The 18,862-nt window shown below is 42.4% G+C and overlaps 1 protein-coding gene across 10 annotated transcripts in view; it reads right to left on the minus strand.

The window, feature by feature from the left end:
- LOC118506050 (hemicentin-2-like) overlaps positions 1-18,862 on the minus strand; it is a 283,028-nt gene that overhangs the window by 19,159 nt on the left and 245,007 nt on the right. For all 10 annotated transcript variants that reach the window (XM_036042691.1, XM_036042684.1, XM_036042688.1 and 7 more), the window contains 2 exons: positions 18,051-18,361; positions 12,804-13,014 (listed from right to left, as the gene is read on the minus strand). In XM_036042691.1, coding sequence (XP_035898584.1) covers positions 12,804-13,014; positions 18,051-18,361 — 522 coding nt within the window. The remainder of the gene's footprint in view (positions 1-12,803; positions 13,015-18,050; positions 18,362-18,862) is intronic.

Consider the following 18,862-nt stretch of genomic DNA (forward strand, 5'->3'; position numbering starts at 1 on the left):
ATCGAGAGAATTTGACCTGACATTTCTTGCTTCTGGTTAAAACTGTAGCTTAACTGGCTTAGTATGAAGCTACTTACAGTATTAGTAGCTAGACGAACTGAGGACTGAGCTCGTTTGGAATCCCGGCCAAATATAACAGACTGTGGCCAACATTGAAGGTGTGTCTCATAACCCCACAACCTTTGCTACCATCAAGGACCTACGCCAGGGAAATGTGCTTGCCCGTCTTCCTATCTTCCTGGGTTTGGAGATATGCCATTCGTGACCTGGAGGTGGAAACTTCGGGGACCATCCTCTATAAGTCAATCCCTATCCTAGCATACGCTGATGACATAGACATCATTGATTTGAGGCTTCTTCTCAAGAAACTTTTTCACTCATAACACTTAATGCGATGGACGAAGTTGGGACTAATACATGAACTCAGTCCAAAACTGACAAATCCTCCTTGTTCTGTTTAGAAGAGTTTTTAACCTTGTATGGAGGAGATAATGGAATGACGAGCGCTACGAACTGCACGGTGATCTCACTATGGTGCTCAAAATAAGACTGATGAGGCTCCGGTGTGCTAATCATGTCATGAGAATGACACCGGATGACCCAGCCCGAAAACTCCTATTAGGCCGTCCACACGTACAGAAGAGGCGTGGTAGACCCAAACTGAGAAGGAATTAGCAGACTATAGACCTAAACCTTGAGCGGTATCAAGGATTGTTGCAGGATTGTAGCGGTTGAATCGCTCGATAAGATATGCTAGCCTGATACGAGACAATATCCGGGGGGATCTGGTGGCTTATGCGGTAGCAGTGCCGATCTCCGTATAGCAGGACTCTGGGATCGAATCCCGCTCGGGATCGTCCTCTCGAACATATATTTAGTTGATGCAAAGACGCGCAAGATTTGATCATTCAGTAACTTTGGGTTATTATAAGTTATTATTCAACGAAGCCTGAAATGACAGACAGAGAACTCTCAAGACAGTGTGCTGAAGTATGAAAAATCTCTCAAAAAAACAAAACTATGCTGTGATGTTAGAAAATTGAAAACTCTGGCTATCAAGTAGAACTTAAATAGCTGAAAAAATGAGCCAAAACTAAAACAAAAGAGCTACACCGTTCCAGAACTAAGTGATTCATTAGCTCAGACAACTATTTCCGGGTTGTTGGCAAGAAGCACGTGTGATTCTCATCATGTTTAGCTTATAAACAAAGCAACAAAAAACATCCCAATGCTTGCCCGGGTTTAATTAAGCAATCTTATCCATAATACCACCAGCCATTATACTAAATGGAACTTCCAGACGGAACATGTTTTGTTCCCCTTTTCTCCATAATTCTGGGTCGCTTTCTCTGACACGTGGAACAAACGATACAAAATTTCACTTTGACACGATTTGTGCCTCCCTTTGTGCCGTGCCGAACTCTTTTCCGGACAGGGAAGTCAGCAAAACAGGGGAAAACCTATTTTTCATGAGCTATTTCTAGCCTGTTTTGCAACACTGAAGGTGAGGAAACGAACTGTAGTACGGGGTTGAACTACCCTCCTTTAGAGGGTCGTGTCTGTGTGTGTGTAACATTTAATTACGACCATGTACCGATATGCCTATCAAAACTTGCCCGAGGTAAAAATTGGCTCCAAAAACCTCCCATCATGGACCTCGCTGCTAGTGCTGTGCCCGTGAACTACAGTGTATTAGCTTTAATGCCTCGAAGCCATTTCTTTCCGCTGTGTGTGTATGTGTGTTTGTGTCAAGCAGAACTGGAAAGGCATTGTGCTTCGAAAGGTAAAGAGAGAAAGAAAAAAAGCGGACAGAGCACAAAAAATGCCGGACACAATATATTCTGGAATTAGTCATGTCCAACCGAAAACGAACATCGAAACCGGGGTCAGAACCCGCGACACAGGGTTCGATGGTTTAATAAATATTCAAGAATGTTTACCCTTCGTACTACAAAGCGAAGAAAAATCAGCGAATATCTTACCAGCTCAACGGTACACGGACGGCACAAACTAAGCCCGGCTGGCTGGCTGGAAGCATGGCTTTTTTCGAGTCGTACCAACGCAGCCGTACTTGCAGTGGGTTGATGCCAGCGTTCCAAATTCCAGTGCTCGCTCGCCACGGCCATAGGCGGGCGAGCATTCTAATGCTCAAACCCACCCGGACCCACATTGTTATCCGGTTCCCCATTTGCCATCGTCGTCCATAAATCATAACTTTCGTGCAATAATTTTCCTACCATCTTAGGGCGCCGCTGTATGTGGAGAGTAGGGCGCGAGAGGGCACTCGTGTCCGGATGGCGGGTAGGTTCTTCGAGCGCCCGCTAGAACACGGGCAGGACTCTTGGAACGAAGCTTTCGGGCTCATTTCGTTTCGTTCATCGGACTTAGGAAATCTGCAGAAGGTACCTCCCGTGAACGTCCAAAGTTCACAAGAATCCGCTCTGTTGGTAGCTTTTTTTCTTACGCATATTGTTTCTTCCTTTTTGTCGGTGGAAAGTTGAATTTTCGTCCAGAGCAAAAAAACCCAAAATAAAGAAACGAGCGCCCACCAGTGGCCGAGTTCACTGGTGAGCCCTTTTGGAGTGGACAAGGTTAGCAGGGTAATTATGAGATTATCATATTTCACCGAAAATATTCGTCTACAACAATTTGCATACAATTAGGTGGGCGCTTAACTGGCGTGTTTCGCGCCGGCGACAAACGCGATACCGATGAAATAGTTGTGTACCTCGATGCTGCAAACCAATTTTTGTTTGCTGTTTGAGCCAACAAGTGAATGAGCTGGAGAGATGTGTCCTTGTTTTTACTTTTCATAGCAAGGCATTAGATATAAATACATAACAGATGAGTTTTGATGAGAGGAAAGATGTTTAATGTTGTGTCCTAATTTTTTTTTTTTGATTGCTCAGGGTAGGAAGTTCCCTGTCTGTTTGGAAAATGACATATATCTGCCCAATATTTAAAAAAGTGGATCGTACAGTCTTGTCCAATCATCGTGATGTTGCTTGGATGATGTTGCCGAGTTGTATTAGGCCTCAAATTTTCTCTGAGATTGCTCTGAGATTGCTGATTCAATAAGGAGCCTTAAGTTAAGACGGTATGCTACCCGAAATTCAAATCATGAACACAATCGGTGTGCTCCATATACTGGATGTCAATTCTAGAGAACAAAAATCTACGACAATTGTCAACACACAAGGACAGAGTGTTAAGGAAACACCACGAGCTGAAAGTCTTCAGTGCCTATTACAGTCCTCGATAATCATAATCATCTCAACAACAATACCTCATATTTTGATGTCAATAAGGTTACTGAGACTTTGTGGTATGAGCAATCGGTAAGATAAGAGCTTTTTGCATCGGTATGCACTTCGAAACCGAGTCGAAATCAGTCTTAAGGTTAATATTAGTTCAAAGCTTTATATGACTCAAAGATGCTGACATAAGAGAGTTGCACATTAAAAGTTCAAACGTCTTTGACAGAGCACATACAGAAGTGACACCACGATAATTTGTAGAGCTTTTCTGATCTCCTGTTTTACGGATAGACACAATCCTAGATGATTTTCATGTTCTTGGGAAGCAATCTGCTTGGAGTTATGTGTTGAAGATGTTAGCCAGTAATGGTGCAATAGCGTCACAGGAACAATGGCTGGAATATCATCTGGACCAGGATTCGTTGACGGTGTCAGCCGCTTAATACATGCCACAACTGAAGCTGAATCAACCATTAGGGAACCGTTATCGTCTAGTATTGTTAACATTGTTCAAATGACGAGCATAACGAAAGCGATTATAGCTGTGGTATGCATAACAGTCAAGGAAAAACGACGTTTGGATAATGCATTTCCAATGATGAATGAGATGAAGTTGATCTACGCCGGAGAACACCTGGGTCATAAGCAAGGAGCACAACTGGTAAAGGCCCGATGTAGGACTGCTCTAATCTGTTAGGCTGGACAAGGCATTGTCCTGTTTTGTTGTACCTCAGGATAGTACACTTTGTCTTCGTTCTGTCTGTCGATCCCTCCAACGCTCTAATGGGCTGGTGCTTAACTCCCCAACATGTTAATTTTTCTCTTTCGGGAGAACATCTGCTGGACGACTGCAACGGAATTACACCATATGTGGGGTCCAAATAAGTAGAGTATCCTCAGTAAAAGATCTTATACCGAACTTGACGTTCCTTTTCTGATGTCATCCATCCTGCTATATGTTCCAACTCGTCAACTTCGTGAAAGGCCCTTCCATCTTTATCCCTTCTCATCGAATGGTTTTTGGCCAGAATGATTCTTGGTTAAGAGCGCTAAGCGCTTAGTTCAACAGGGATTAATATTTGTTTGACTTCAACATTCGCATCTTCTATTTCCGAACCCGCCTTCTCAACTGCACCTATAGCTTATCGTCTCCCGATACTTGAATTCCTATCCCATACATTGTTAAATCGTTGTTACCAAGTATAAAATGATAATTATAATAATAATAATCGGAGCTGCTCGGTGGTAGATGCGACAGTGGCGTCGATCTTCACACGGCAGGACCGGGGTTCTAATTCCCATCTGGTCCGTTCCCGCCATAGTTAGCACTGACTATCCAACTTTGCGGTATCATCAAGTCTAGTAATTCGGTAGGCCAAGAAATAAGAAGACAATAATAATAAAAAACATGCCAAAACATTCTAAGAATACATATGAGCAGTATGGGAAATGAAAACCACAGCATAGGCATGAAAAGTTCCCAGTTTTTACAGGTCAGGTTAAAGGTAGGTTAAAAATAAGTTTGAGTAAAATTTTACTAGCAAAACAGACCTTTTTTTACAGTAACTTCTGGAAGCTCGGACCGTTTTTTAAAGCAGAATTGTGGGCATTTGAAGCACCGTGACGTTATAAATAATCTATATGCTATGAAGTTCCACGTATTCTAGGAACTCATGCCTATTTCGCGACAGCTCTTTATCAAAAAGAAAAAATATTTAAAAACCCTATAATTATCATTATCCAAATGGGTGGATTTTTTTATCAATTTATTTCTATTTTTGTAGTTTTTTCATACCTAAAAGAAAATTCACCGAAATTCATTTACATTAAGCAAGTAAAATACCCCAGGTTCGGTATATGGTTTGCAAAAAAATAGCAAAAAGTAGCCAAAAAGCAAGCGAGCGAATAATGAATGCTTATTATATGCAGCAAGCCCGAAGGCATTTGGAACTACATTACATGAAGTGGCTAGCACCGGAAATACATTAATGTTTTGCTGTTTTTGCTACCTATTTTCGAGGCAAATTTCATCGTAAACGTTGGATTGGAATAAAAAAAATTCTAAGTAATCCCTTTTTATTCCCAAAACTGCAGAAAGTCTCTCTCTCGCGTCAACTGTTAAACTCTGTAACATTAATTAATTTTATGTTTCCATCGTGTCCATCATTTATGAGCAGCATCGTATTTTTTTTCATCTCAAAAATCGTCGCACAATCATTATCCAACCCTCCGGTTGGTACATTTACATATTATTTCAATTCTCCTGGCGAAATTGAAACCTAACGAGAGGGAAGCGAACCTTTTGTGGTGCAAATGTGTCAAAAAATGAAGCAAAGATCACGCGCCCGTTGCATTCTAGGGCGATGCGCAAAGTTTCGTTTAACGCAAGTGCAAGAAGAAAAAAATAGAAGCTGAACATGGGGCGGAAAAGATCGTGTAGGTGAGAAAAACGGATGGAAAAATTAGAATAAACGCTTCATCACAAACCAAACCGAGGGCCAGCGGGATTGAGAGCGTTCTTGCATTGGCTTGACGAGACGGTGGGTAGGTGAGGAGGGAGAGGGGTGGGGCAGGTTAGCAGAAAGAAAGTTTTTAATGAGATTGAGTTTGCAGCGATCCGGGACTACACGGACGATTCATTTCGATGTCGGTTTGCTCCCTGACCAGCAGACCGAAGCCGAACCGAACTTCACTTCCCAGTTGGGCACAGCGAGTGTTTGGCTGGAGCACGGTAGAATCCGGTCAGATAAAAGTTTCTCATTTTTGCGTGAGTTCATTTGATATAAACTTTTTCACTAAATACTTGGATATGCCCCGGGAGTTAGCCCGGTACGTGTCAATTGATATGCATATTCAGGGATGACTTTTTCCCGTTGTTGTTGCTTCGATTCCCTACATTCTTGTTGAAAATAAAATGTTGTAGGCATTTAAGTGGATTGTGGAATTGAGTGTCGTTTAGGAAGGCGATAAGAAGATTGCAATACAGGAAACAACAGCCATATTAACTTAAAAAAAATCCTATAAATAGCTACATTTATAGCTCTGTTTCAGTATTCAACTAATCAACTAATTAGGTTCTGCTGTGCCAAATCTTCAAATTCGTGCAGGTCTTTACACCACAGGTTCGGATATCAAGTCCCAACCGGACCTCCTAAGCAACCCTGACTTATGGCGTTATGGTGAGGACCCCTAGGGGTTTCAGAGCCAAAAAAGACTTATACTATCAACACTTAAAACAACAACAGTTATACTATCAAATAAGAGGTATCGTTGCTTCATTTTCCGAGGCTTTGGTAGTTTTATCAGTGATCCTTGAGAGAGTCAAGATTCAGCAGCTGATACATAGACTCGTAATCGAGCAAGAGGGGGACCTACCAAGGAATTGGCGAACAGTAAAGCAATACTATTTACATAGGCGATCATCGGAGACTCCGGGGAATTTACATCAAGGAACGAGGCAAGGGTACGAACTCTTCTGTCTGCAGTTCAACATTGCCCTGGAAGATGTCATGCCAATCTCGGGCTCAGGCATGACAGCCCTTTGCTTCACAGATGACGTCGACATCATGAGACGGAACGGCGACGATGTGTGTGGCCTATAACCGAAACTAATAAGGATCAATACGATGCAGACAATATACCAACGAATACGAAATTGTGCCTAAAATGAGCTCTATAAACTCATCCGGAAGGATACGATGCCTGGAGCAAGTGATGGGGATGCCGGAGTGACGTATTCATGCATGGAAGGTACATGCTTAGAGGAGTACAGCCAGTTTGTTGGTTGGATTTAGTGGAATGTAACCTGTAAAAGATCGGATGCACCCGTGGATGCTGGAATGCCTGATAATTGAACGAATTTCCAAAAAACCAATTGGTGGCCTAGTCATGGCTAATAGACGTGAGCAGGCCAAGATAAAGAATAAACCTGTTGAGTAATCTATGCTCTCTCACGTTATGAACAATATTGATTCGAGATGATACTTTTGCTACACCTGAGATCTGACAAGCGAACAGAACAGCACTTTTATTAACAGTGCCTATGCGTAACATTCATCCAAATGCATGACTGGAGAATCAAGAATGTCCAAGACCAAGCTCAGAAGATTTTCACGAGACATGCAAGGCGAGAACGGGTATACGAAATTATTGAACACTTTTTAGGACCATTATTTAGGAAGTTAAGATCACACCAATAGGATAAATGAACTAGAACACATAGGAGATAAACACAACCAACATCCGAAGAAATCGGTGTATGATGTCCACACCATCGCTATAGCATAGGATTTCATGTATATCCACAGCTATCCAACGGGAAGATAGAATTAACATCAAGTAGAAAAGGACGAACAGTAAAGAACTCAAGACACTACCCTGAGGTTCTCCTCAGAATAGGAAGAAGCAGTGATATCAATATTTCACTCAACACGATGAAGGACCGCAGTCAAGAAAAGATTAGGCCTTTAAGAAACAAGCAACCAAATTTTTACAGAGTCCTAACAAGTAAGAATCGATCCCACTTGTGATTGCGAGACTATCGTCCCGTTTGTGGTGAGATGATGACGAGTTAAAGCAACGACCTATGAACAGGCTAAATATAGGGGATAGCTTTAGCTGAATGTTGAAAAACTAAGAGATTCGCACCCCATGAAGATTTGCCTTCCGGAAACGTGCCTAAGCCTCAGTTTAACATTCTGCATCGATTTTTTAACATTCGACCTCACTTAACGATAATGTTTACAAGGATGTTTTACCTTTCATAACATTCTCATGTAACGTCCCTCGCATTGTGTCATAAAATAATCCCGTGATAGTTAATGTTATGAACCCAGTTCGCCCCATTTTCGACGATCACGGAGATTAGCTCTAAAATGTGATTAAAAGTAACGTAATTGCTACTTCGCTGTGTTACATCCCACAAAAAAAAACTACGCACATGCAAACAAATTATTCGCCACATGCACACCCAGAAGCAATCAAGTCATTAGAATGATTAAGAAATTACGCATGATGGCAAAGCGATTTCCGAAAATGGTTTCAAATTTGTGTGTCCCCATCCAGGCGCACCTACAGCACACTCAGCTGGGGCAAAAGGGGAAAAGCGAGCAGCTCGTCAGGAGTACGGTGTGGATTAATTGCGTTGACATATCCCGGTTGCGTATTAAGAGTGCTTGGAAATAAAAATCGCTTTGATGCCTCATTATCCGTTTCCCGTTAGCTCGCGCCTGGAGTTTGAATGGGTTAGGGAGCGGGACTTCGGTACTTCGGGGTTGTCGAGCCCATTCGGGCGGTTTTGCTTGCCGGGCCTATTTGTAAGTGTTAAAAATTGCGCATTTCACCAGCTGACGGCACTCTGCATCAATTAAACTCGTCAACCGTCACACAAACGTAATGAGCCAGCGTTCGGGCCCTTTTTTTCGTTCCTCTCCATGCAGCGAAACTGCTGCATATGACAGGGCCAATGGAAGCCGAGGAAGCAGAGATTTTGGTTAACCAAAAAGCCTACAATTTTCTCGGTGCCTATGGTCGGATGTCAGGGTTCGTACGAGCATGCGAGCGTAGCGTTACTTCGATGCTCATTATTTTGCCCTCCAACAGCTCGTGCCGTGAAAGTTTTCGCACACCACAAAACCCATCCTTCAAACGGCACCACCAGGGCACAAGATTCTAGTCCTTCGATAATTAGCTGCACACAACGTACGTGCGTCCCAATGTGCCCCTCGCACACGCAGGAAACGCGTACGTATGTGTGTGTGTGTTTTTGTGTGTCTGTGCTTCCGGTTGTTTGGTTTATATAATGCTTGCCGACAGAACAGAAGTCAGATAATGAGGAAGTACGGCATTCGTGGCGGGACATAGATCGCACGTTGGAGGCGAAACTTTGCGCTTGAATTGTGGTACTTGTGGGATTGGGATTGATGAGACTTTTTGGTTCTCTGGAGAAGAAAAGCAACGAAAAAAAAAACAATCGGTCGATCTATGACCTCAAAGTGCTGTTGTGCACAACGGAGGTGACCTGGAAGCGTCTCACCAGCAACCACTCACCGGAGATCACCGGATGCAGGAGTTTTCTCATTAAAAGCCGCCCGAAAAACCTCGAAGTCACTCGGCAGTCCATGGAACCACCCGAACTAAACATTCGAGGCGGTGGCCCAATTAAAGAATGCTTCGATGCATAAATAACGTGACCCTGGGTAAAATATAGCTAGAGAGAGAGAGAGGGAAAGAGGCCTCTCTCTTTCGCCTCAGTAGAGGAAAGTTTTGGAGCGAAGAAGCGACTTCCTCTTTCCGGAGTCTGTGAGGCGCATTTGTGTGAAAATTACCCTACACCTTCCGGGTGCTTATTTTCATCGCCTCGTGACTAGCTCCGCCAGTGAATAGCTGGCAAGAGCCATGGCTAACTGCGGAAGGACAATTGAACGATTTATTTTGGACGATGGTTTGGGCGACATTATGCTGTGGAAAGGTAAGTTCTCATTGTGAGCACTTCATTGCCATCCTGGAGTGGAATTTACCGGATATCTTTAGAAAATGGGACAGTTTTGAATGCCTTGGAAGGTTGTAGACATTTTGCTACTACTTTTTCGTTGCACGGGAGCATTGTCAAGAAGCGATAAGCCGTTTAAACGGTGTCTTCCGATAGGATAATGCAAGAACTTTACAAACATTGTTGAAGTATCTTACAAGGGTGGGGAGGTTCTATTATATGAACTGGTCTATTAGGCTTACAACCTTTTTTTTCTTAGCCCTATCTTGGGTTTCGAGCGAATTCTGGCTCTGTAAGCTAATGGATAATACGTTTTTAGGTTGGTTAATCTTATGGATGTAGGGAAGATGGAGATATAATGTGGTTTTTAATTTTATTTGTTTCACACCTTCGCGTCTTGGACATCCGTTAGCGACTGTTCTCGCCAGCCCCTTCGCCCAAACAGATCCACTCCGGAACAGTCGTTCTCATCCGACCGTCTGTCATATTCAACAGGGTGATCTATTGATTTCCATCCTATATGAATATGATTAATGTCTTGTTTTGGGCTCAACGACAGATTAGTTGTTGATAGACTTGTTTAAACCAATAATCTAATAAAAGGCTCCACTCAATGTTGGAATATTATTGAGTGGAGCCCTTGAACTTATTTTTATACAATGTAGAGAGAAAAATTCCAGTAGTTTTTTTTAATCATAGGGATTCGTATTTTAATTTAATAAAATACATTGAAAAACGTTGACAAATAGTGTTAAGTAGTGAGCTCGAGAGCTTTCAGGAGGCCTAGCCGCAATCAATTGAGGGCTCAGAGCACGCTCGTCTATTTCAAAATGATCTGCACTCTTCTGAAACTCAACACATATTTCACTAGCAGAACTAACGCGCCAACTTCGCCTATCATTTAAACATGGGTGAGATGTTAAGCAGAGAGGGACAGAGGAAGTTATCACTATTGAACTCTGCCCTCAATATGCAGCTGCAACCTCACAAATTATCTCCTTACACTCTTCGAGCTCTTTGTTCACACGAGATAATTCTTTCACCACATGAGGTAGCTCTTCGCACTATTCAACATCTTTGCCCTCAAAAAGCGCGGAGTTACCAGAAAGGCCGCCCATCCTAGGCCCAACTCTTTTATATTGGCTATGAGCTACCCTCTTCTCTTTAAAACGAGCTACTTGGCATGATGCTATTGTTATATAAATAATAAAACAGCACAATTCAAATTTTGTAAGAATATAAAGTCTTTTTTAGATTGTAAAGAACTTATTTAGCGACTAACCTATAATGAAGCACTCAGCATTTATCTATGCTATCGCACGCTATCGGTTGAAGTTTATTTTCTGATTTTCGTACTTCACTGTCATAGGGAGTAAAATTTATCCAATTTATACAAGGTCACCAGTTAAAGTGAATCGTAACTGGCGTGTAGGGTTCAGAAATGTTTATTTACCACTCACCAGTGCCTTGCCCTTGAACTCTAAAACGTCAATGTGCTATGTTTTTTGCCACTTGTTTTGCGAAACCAAGACGAAGAGTTGGTCGAAGCATGAACTGGTTTTGAGCAAATATTTCCAGGAAGCGCCAAAACAGCCTATTTATATTTTGTTCAGCTCACATGAACGGAAAGCAAAGGCAGACTGTCTTATGTTTACCGTGCCAGATGTTTCTGTGCTTAATGCTTAGAAAAGGCTCCATCGGATCAATTTCAGTGAGAAACCTTGAGCATATAAGGCAAAAGGAAATATGGTGTAGTCAAAAAACTTTTACTACTGATAGTATTTTATAGTATTAGTATTAGTATTTATAGGATAGTATTTTTAATTTAAAATTGATGTTACATCATGGAGACCTGGTTATTCACGTTTGGTAATGGAGACGCCTGGCTATTGATGTTTGGTAATGGAGACGCCTGATGTTTTTTTTAGAGTGTAATGGTGATTTTTTATGAAACGCGTAGGTATTCCAGATAATCAGCGTAATGAAATTCTCAACTACACTATAAAACAATGTGCAGATTATGCAATCTGCTGAATAACAAATCATATTACAAAAACAGCATGTTAAAAACAAAAGCAATATTAATCCATTTGCATGTTTGATCATGCCGCTTTGATCGATATAAATTAGCCTAACCTGCGAGATGCTAAGTACGTCCCACTATGTTCGATCCACCCTCAACCATAACATGGTGGATTAAAATTTTCTCCCCTGAGAACTATTGGCAATGGTGCCAGCGTGAGCGTGTGTATGTAAATAATTAACCCCCTGTCCGTACCGTAAAACACCACACCACCACAATACTTTTGCACTCACTAATTGTCAGATGAGTTTTAGTTCGATTTTGAGCACAACGTTGAACCGATCGCCAGAGGGAAAAGCATCTCCAGCGTATCTCCTGCACCCGGGGGAGATTATTGAATGTAGCAAAACTTGCGCGGTACAGGTAGGGGGAAAGCTTGTTTGAACAGGCTAAGGTGCAGCATAGCACCCGAGCGCTATCGCATTTCACATCCATTCCGGCTGGTGGAACGTTATAATGGAATTCAAATCAATTCCGTTCCAGTTAACTCACCCGTACATGTTATTCGATTATACGTATACGAAATGGGTTGATTGACATAATTACAGCATATTTCGTGTGAGTGTGTCTGTGTGGGTGCTGTGCGGTGGATAGAGTTGTGGTGGTTGGCCTCAGGATTGGCGGGCTGCAAAATTCTAAATGCAAATCAAGGCCGCACGCCACTAACGAAGACGGATTAGCGCGATGGCAGCGGTGATGTTCGACATTCAAGATTTGCTCTCGTTAGCCAAACGGTACCCGTGAGAGTTTGTAATCAATCGCTTTCCGCCGTGTTGAGCTTAGGGAACGAGATGCGTCGGGAAAGATGACCTGGTTTTGATGGATAGTTTTGGGAAGGCAATCATCTAACAAGGAGTTGAGCAGATTGGAAGTAAAATGCACGGATAATAGTTGTATAAAGTTGGGTTCACAAACCTCATTATTTCTGAATGACTGAAAACAGAACAGAATATGTATTAGGTCTACTACTCACCTACGACGCTCAATGTCACGAAGAAGCTGCGCACTGGCTGGGTCGATATCTGACATTCGTAGATGCCAGCGTCCCGCTTCTGGGCCCACTTGATCTGCAGCGTCCAGTCGTCAATGTTTTTGTGATGCGTGGCCTGGAACCGCTGGTCGGAGGTGTACGTATAGCTGCCGACGGTGAGTATATGAATGTCCCGGTGCCTTATCCACGAGACCTGCAGCCAACAGCCCCCCGGTTCGTGTCATCCGGTCCGTCCAATCCGGTGCCATGATAGAATGTCACAGGGGCGAGGGTTGAGTGTGTGTGTGTGCGTCAAGTAGCATGAAATGAGAAATTGTTCGTCAAGAGTAAATATTTAATTTGATTATTCAAAAATGAGGATCAGGATCGGCACGCGAAATAATGGATTTTCCATTCTTGGAGCACCCGGATCGCACCGGGCCTGGGGATGACCTTTATTTTCTTTCGCTCCCATTGCACTGGAGGTGGAACTTTGTTTTGGGACAGGATTTAATGTGCTTAATAATTTCTCGATGGCTTTCGCCCGAAAAGCCTTCCATCTCGAGTGGCCCAGTTTTGATGGGCGGATATCTCTTTTCATGCGACGGCTGTTGGCAAGGGTCGCCTGCCAGTGTCGATTTTGCTATGAATACTAAATTTTCAAACCTCTCGAATGATCTCGAAGGCGAACGACTTTCGAGAAAGGCGACTATCGACCTTTTCCTGCTCGCATGGGCTGGGGCCAAACGTTAAAAGAAAGTGGTTGAGTGCGGGAGCGCGCTACGCTAAAAGTACCCATTCATCTTGAGAAGTTTTTGAGGTAACAGCTGCCAGTAGCTGGACACGATTAGGCACGCGTTGTTTTTACACTCCGGAGACCGTTGGTTTGGTGTGCCTTACCCAGCCTTAACCTTTCCCCGCCAACCTGGTGCGTGCTATAGGACGAGTTTTTTTTTCGATAAAGCTAAATTGTAGGTGGTGGAAAGGTTGTTTTGGTGTTGGAACATTTTTTCAGCGTCAAAATTTAACATTCTTTAGCAGGAAAATACGTGAGTTGCACGCTGCATTCAGCAGGTAAGCTTTACATATTAATTTTGTGTGAGTTTTTGCCATGAATTTAAAAGCATCACAGATGTTCGTTAGGTACGAATCATAAAAAATAAAAATTATCAACGGAAGCAGTAGATTTGCTTTTCAAAATTATGAGTGACTTAGCTGTATGCCACGCCTATCCAATTCCATTTTCCTAACCATTTTCGAATCGGTTTTGGCTGTCATTTCCTCTTATGGATGAAGATTAAAAAAATGTCGCAAAATTTCTTTTCATTTTTCTCCCATTTTTTAACAAAAGAACAAGAACAGAATCACAAATTCTGAGCAAAGTTAAATGTCCTATCCAACCATTAGTCAGGCATCTTATCAATAGAAATCGTTTAAAATATCTTTCTTAGGAAAAAAGTTCTCTATAAAAATCTCTATAATGGCGACCACAAAGCATGGAAAGAGAAGCTAAATTATGTTTGTGAATAAGCGAATATCGATAGAAAACCTTGTGATAAGAGAAGGCAGCATAATTGATTCGTAAAAAATCACTTTTTCTGGTGACCACAAGATATATGCAGCATATCCTGTCAAGCAACACTTGGAGAGGCCCCGGGAGCTCGTACAGTCCAGTCTTCACGATGAGGCATAACTCGAATCGGTTCAATATCGCCAAAAATGTAATATCCCCGATGCAAGAATATTGATTTGTAGGTTTTCAGGATACATTGGTGTAAAAATATTAAAGCTTAGATAATTGTGCCGAGATTTGCGTGAAGAATCCTATTCTGATATGAGTTGGGAACATTGAAACTAGGAAACTGATAATTCGGGGAGTTTTTTCATGTTAAAGAAAGCTTCCATTGACATGCATGAGACTGAGTCTCAATGGATAGCTACATGATAGAGATAATACTAAGGTTTCAAAAAAGGTTAGTTTTTGGTTCTTGACTCAAAATAGAAGAATCAGTAAATGATGAAAATATAGTTAAAAAACTTGGGGGTTCTATTTCACACAGTGTACTCAACGATTACGATTTGGCCAAATCATTTAACAGTCCAATTTCGAAATTAAATTAAGCATGATGGAAAGTTTAAAACTGATGTTTATACCATTCATACCGCTTACCTAAGACGTAGCATTACGCAAATCATAATCAATCGATGGAATACGCTCGTTCCAAATAAACCAACCCCGATAAATGACCATGATTAGTTCTCCCGAATTTTCCCCAAACTTTCGGGAAACATAATTTTGAAGCCATAAATTTCCTTTCATCTAAAAATGATAATTTTGATGACCTCTTTTTCTTGCCAGAAATAACAGCAGGACCCCAGGGAAGAACGGTAACTCCTGTTTCTTCTCTATAAGAAAGAAGCAATTAAGAGCCAGTCCCACCGGACCGTTTATTTTGATCGCTTTTGAACGGACTGCTTCATGAGCAGCGTCTTAAATTTGATAAGCCAAACGACAGCCCGGCCCCTGGTTGGCAGTACATCAGAAAAATAAAATAAATTCCAAATGGTTGGCCGACCGTTTACCGGTACACTACGGAAACTCGCAGCAAGATAGAAGAAAAGTAGTTAAAAACCAAACGACTCAACGCTGGCCATAACTCTTTTGGACCATTGTAATCGACGGGTGCGGGCGCGACCTGTTAATTATGGCCAGCGGATGAAAATTTACGAACTGCTGCAGCACAATTTTCCTTCCGAACTGCTCGAAACTCGGAACCCTCACTCTCGCGCCCCAATTTTTCGGGCCCAACTTTGATCAACGTTTGTTTTCGTCGCTTACCTTGGAAAATGGTTGGTGTGCCCCTATTTCGGGGTAACGTTTGCAATTAATGGAGCTCAAAAGTCAGCAATTGTTGAGCGTATACACACTTTTTTTTCAACTTTCGGCAATCATTTGTTAGCGAGCACGGACGCGCTGCCAAAAAAAGGAAAGCACAGGAACGCAAGCAAATTAATTTGTCTTTCCGTTAATGAATGTTTATTTTCCCGAGGTCGTGTAGCTTCCGCGTTCGAGGTCGTTCGCGTCGGGTTCAGCCCTTTTTTTCTCACTTTCAGAGGAACATTTGCATTGTTGATGTGGTGCGAAAAATTAATCGAATCGTAGAAAACCCCTTTGGGCGCGGCGGGGCTCGGCAACTTGCGACTGGTGGTGATGCGGGCGGGTGGGCAATGTTTGCATAAATTTTGGCTTTTCTGGCGAGTCATCGAAATAAAATGTTGTACACACGTGCACCCGCACAGAAGTTGTTTGAAGTTGGATAATTTAAATAATTATGGATGGCGTCAACGTCCAACCCAGACTCATCATTCAGTGGTGAGTGATGAAGTGGGGGAAGAGTGTTGAGGTAAATACAAAGTGGAAGTATGTGTGTGGGTAAAATAATTCGTGTGTTGGGTTTGGTACACGATGGCGTCAGCATTTCTTGCTTGCTTGAGATGGAAATGAACATTGCTCGAGGATGTATTGTTCGATTTGGAGAAGCTTTTCCAAGAAAAACTGTTCTGAAAGAAAACGTTCGAGAACTATTCGAGAAGTCGAGACGAAAATGAACTGGGTAATTAAGCATAATGTTTAGCTTATTTGCTGATATTGTACTGTATGAGAATGATAAAATGCGTTTTTATTTAATTTTAGGCCATGGAGGCGCCTGGTTAATCACTGAAGATGTCATATTTTGTAATGGAGACGCCTGGTGTTTTTCAAAGTGAACTAGTATATGTTTTTTTAAACGCTGGACTATTTCAAGTCTTCAGCGAAACAAATGCTCAGAAATATGCAACACGAAAGAACATACACTACAAAGCAATCATTCACAACAACGTAACAAATCATTCTACAGACAGATGATTGCAGCTTGACAGCATACTTGAATCTTGAATTCAAAATATGAAATGGCCAATTGAGACAAGTCGTTTTGATGAAATTCGCAGCAAATATTTGAACCGGATTATATAGATTTAACGCTAGCCGATCAGCTGATACACCTACTCCCGGGAAATCCATATTCACCGATTAGTTAATGCACTGTCTTGGATGAAGATTGATTAAACGTATTTTCGAATGGCGGCCCAACCACCGCCTCAAAGTTATTAGCTTCAGCTTGCACATGGACAGTGAATTTTGTTAAACAATGTCCATCATGTCCATCTAGACGGATGCTCTGATCGTTGAGCTCACATTCCTTGGATCAAAGTCAAACAACGATAAATCCCCCTGGCTATGTAGCCTTGGTTTCTTTCAAATGTTTCCTTGCATTGAAACGATTCTAAAGAGTGTTCGGAGGATTTTTTTTCTAGAAATGTAAAAATGAAAATTCGAAGCAGTTTTAATCAGTCATCGGGAAGTTCTTAAAAAAATTTAAATTTCAATCTTCGAGCTCAAACTTGCAAAATGTTTATACCATAGCTCCTTTAAATAATTTTAAAAAGCTGTTATAAATTTAACTGTTCATTTCAGAATTGCTGCAATAGAATACGAATAGTTTGGTAGATCTCTGCAACAAACAGCCATTGCATGTAGAGTATTTTCCCTGCTGTATTTCTGATGTTAATATTTTTTCATTAAGTTGCGATAATTTTTTACTGCTCTAAGAACAAAGCACGAAGTGAAGGATAAATCCTTTGACTACCATTTACAGAACTGACTGAAAGACTGATAGACTGACTTTTAATAGAATTTCGGGGTTTTAAAATTTAAAATAAAACAATTACGCTACACTTAAATCATTTTTGTTTTCACATAAGAGAATACTTTTAAATCTACGACAGTGTACCGATAAACCCGTCACATTATGCTAGCGGTGCAAAATTAACATGCTTACATTAAACCAACAGACCATCCGCTACACTGCGTTGTAATGAAACCAACCCCAACAAGCTCGCATTCGGTTCGCTTTCCGACAAGAGAGATTTCATTTGTAAAACACTTCCAAAACCAAAAGCCATCCTAGTGAGTGACGGTGTAATCCTTTCTTTCAGCATGTCCCTTTAGGACTGCTTTTTCTGAAGCCTAGCTTAGCCTTGCTCTCTCAGCCTGTCATTTCGGAACAGAACCTGTACGGGGAGTGTTATTTTTGGGTCAGTGCAAAATGCATACAACATATGTTTGACGACTGTAGGATGGGTAGGAGCACGGAGCAGGGATGGGAATGTAAGTAACACGTTGAGAAGACATCGTGAGTGGCATCTTACCGTTTTGTTGCCCAGGTTCTTCACCCGACAGCTCAGATAAGCGGATTTTCCTACCAGTCCGGTGACGTTGGTCGGCGTCGTGTCATCGAAGTACGGTTCCTCCCATTTGCTGGCCGAGCCCGAACCCGACGGCAGCGACTGTGGCGTTTGCTGACCGTGATGTGAACCACCTCCGTACTGGCTGGAGGCAGCAGCGGCAGCAGCAACCGAACCGGACGCCACGTACGCCCGCAGATGGGCCGTACCGGTATCGAGGAATGATTTATATCCATCGAAGGGCTGATGATGCTGGATGCCACCGCTGGTGATATCTGTAATTGGAACGCACCGCACCAAAGCGGGTGGCACGCGTAGGTGGAGAGGAAAATTGTATCAGTACATCGATCACGCAAAAGCCAGCGGTCGGCGGTTTTCGCACTCGGTCCCCGTTCGCCGTGTTTTGTTCGTGCGTGTCAGCGAGCTTATGCTACTCAATGGGGGAGCGTTTTGCGGTTTATTAGTTAGAGGCGGTGTGGTGCTGTCGGAAGAATTTGGTCGGGTAGCGCTGGTGTTGCACACCGATCGGGACACTTGGTAGGTTTTGCAATCGTATTTACGTGCGGTCGATTCCGATGGTGTTTATACCCATCCGGTGGTCGTACGGGAATGGGGTTATGGTTCCCAACCCTAACCTGCCGGTTGGATGCGCACCATTGTCACTAACGATTTCGTTTGTGGCTTCTGCTGTTCGGCTCGCGCGCCGAACAATGCAGATGCAAAGATACCAGCGCAAACATTGCCATGAATCTGTTATCGCAGCTGATGGATATTAT

The sequence above is a fragment of the Anopheles stephensi genome, chromosome 2 (genome assembly GCF_013141755.1).
Source record: "Anopheles stephensi strain Indian chromosome 2, UCI_ANSTEP_V1.0, whole genome shotgun sequence".
In the NCBI taxonomy this organism is placed as follows: domain Eukaryota; kingdom Metazoa; phylum Arthropoda; class Insecta; order Diptera; family Culicidae; genus Anopheles; species Anopheles stephensi.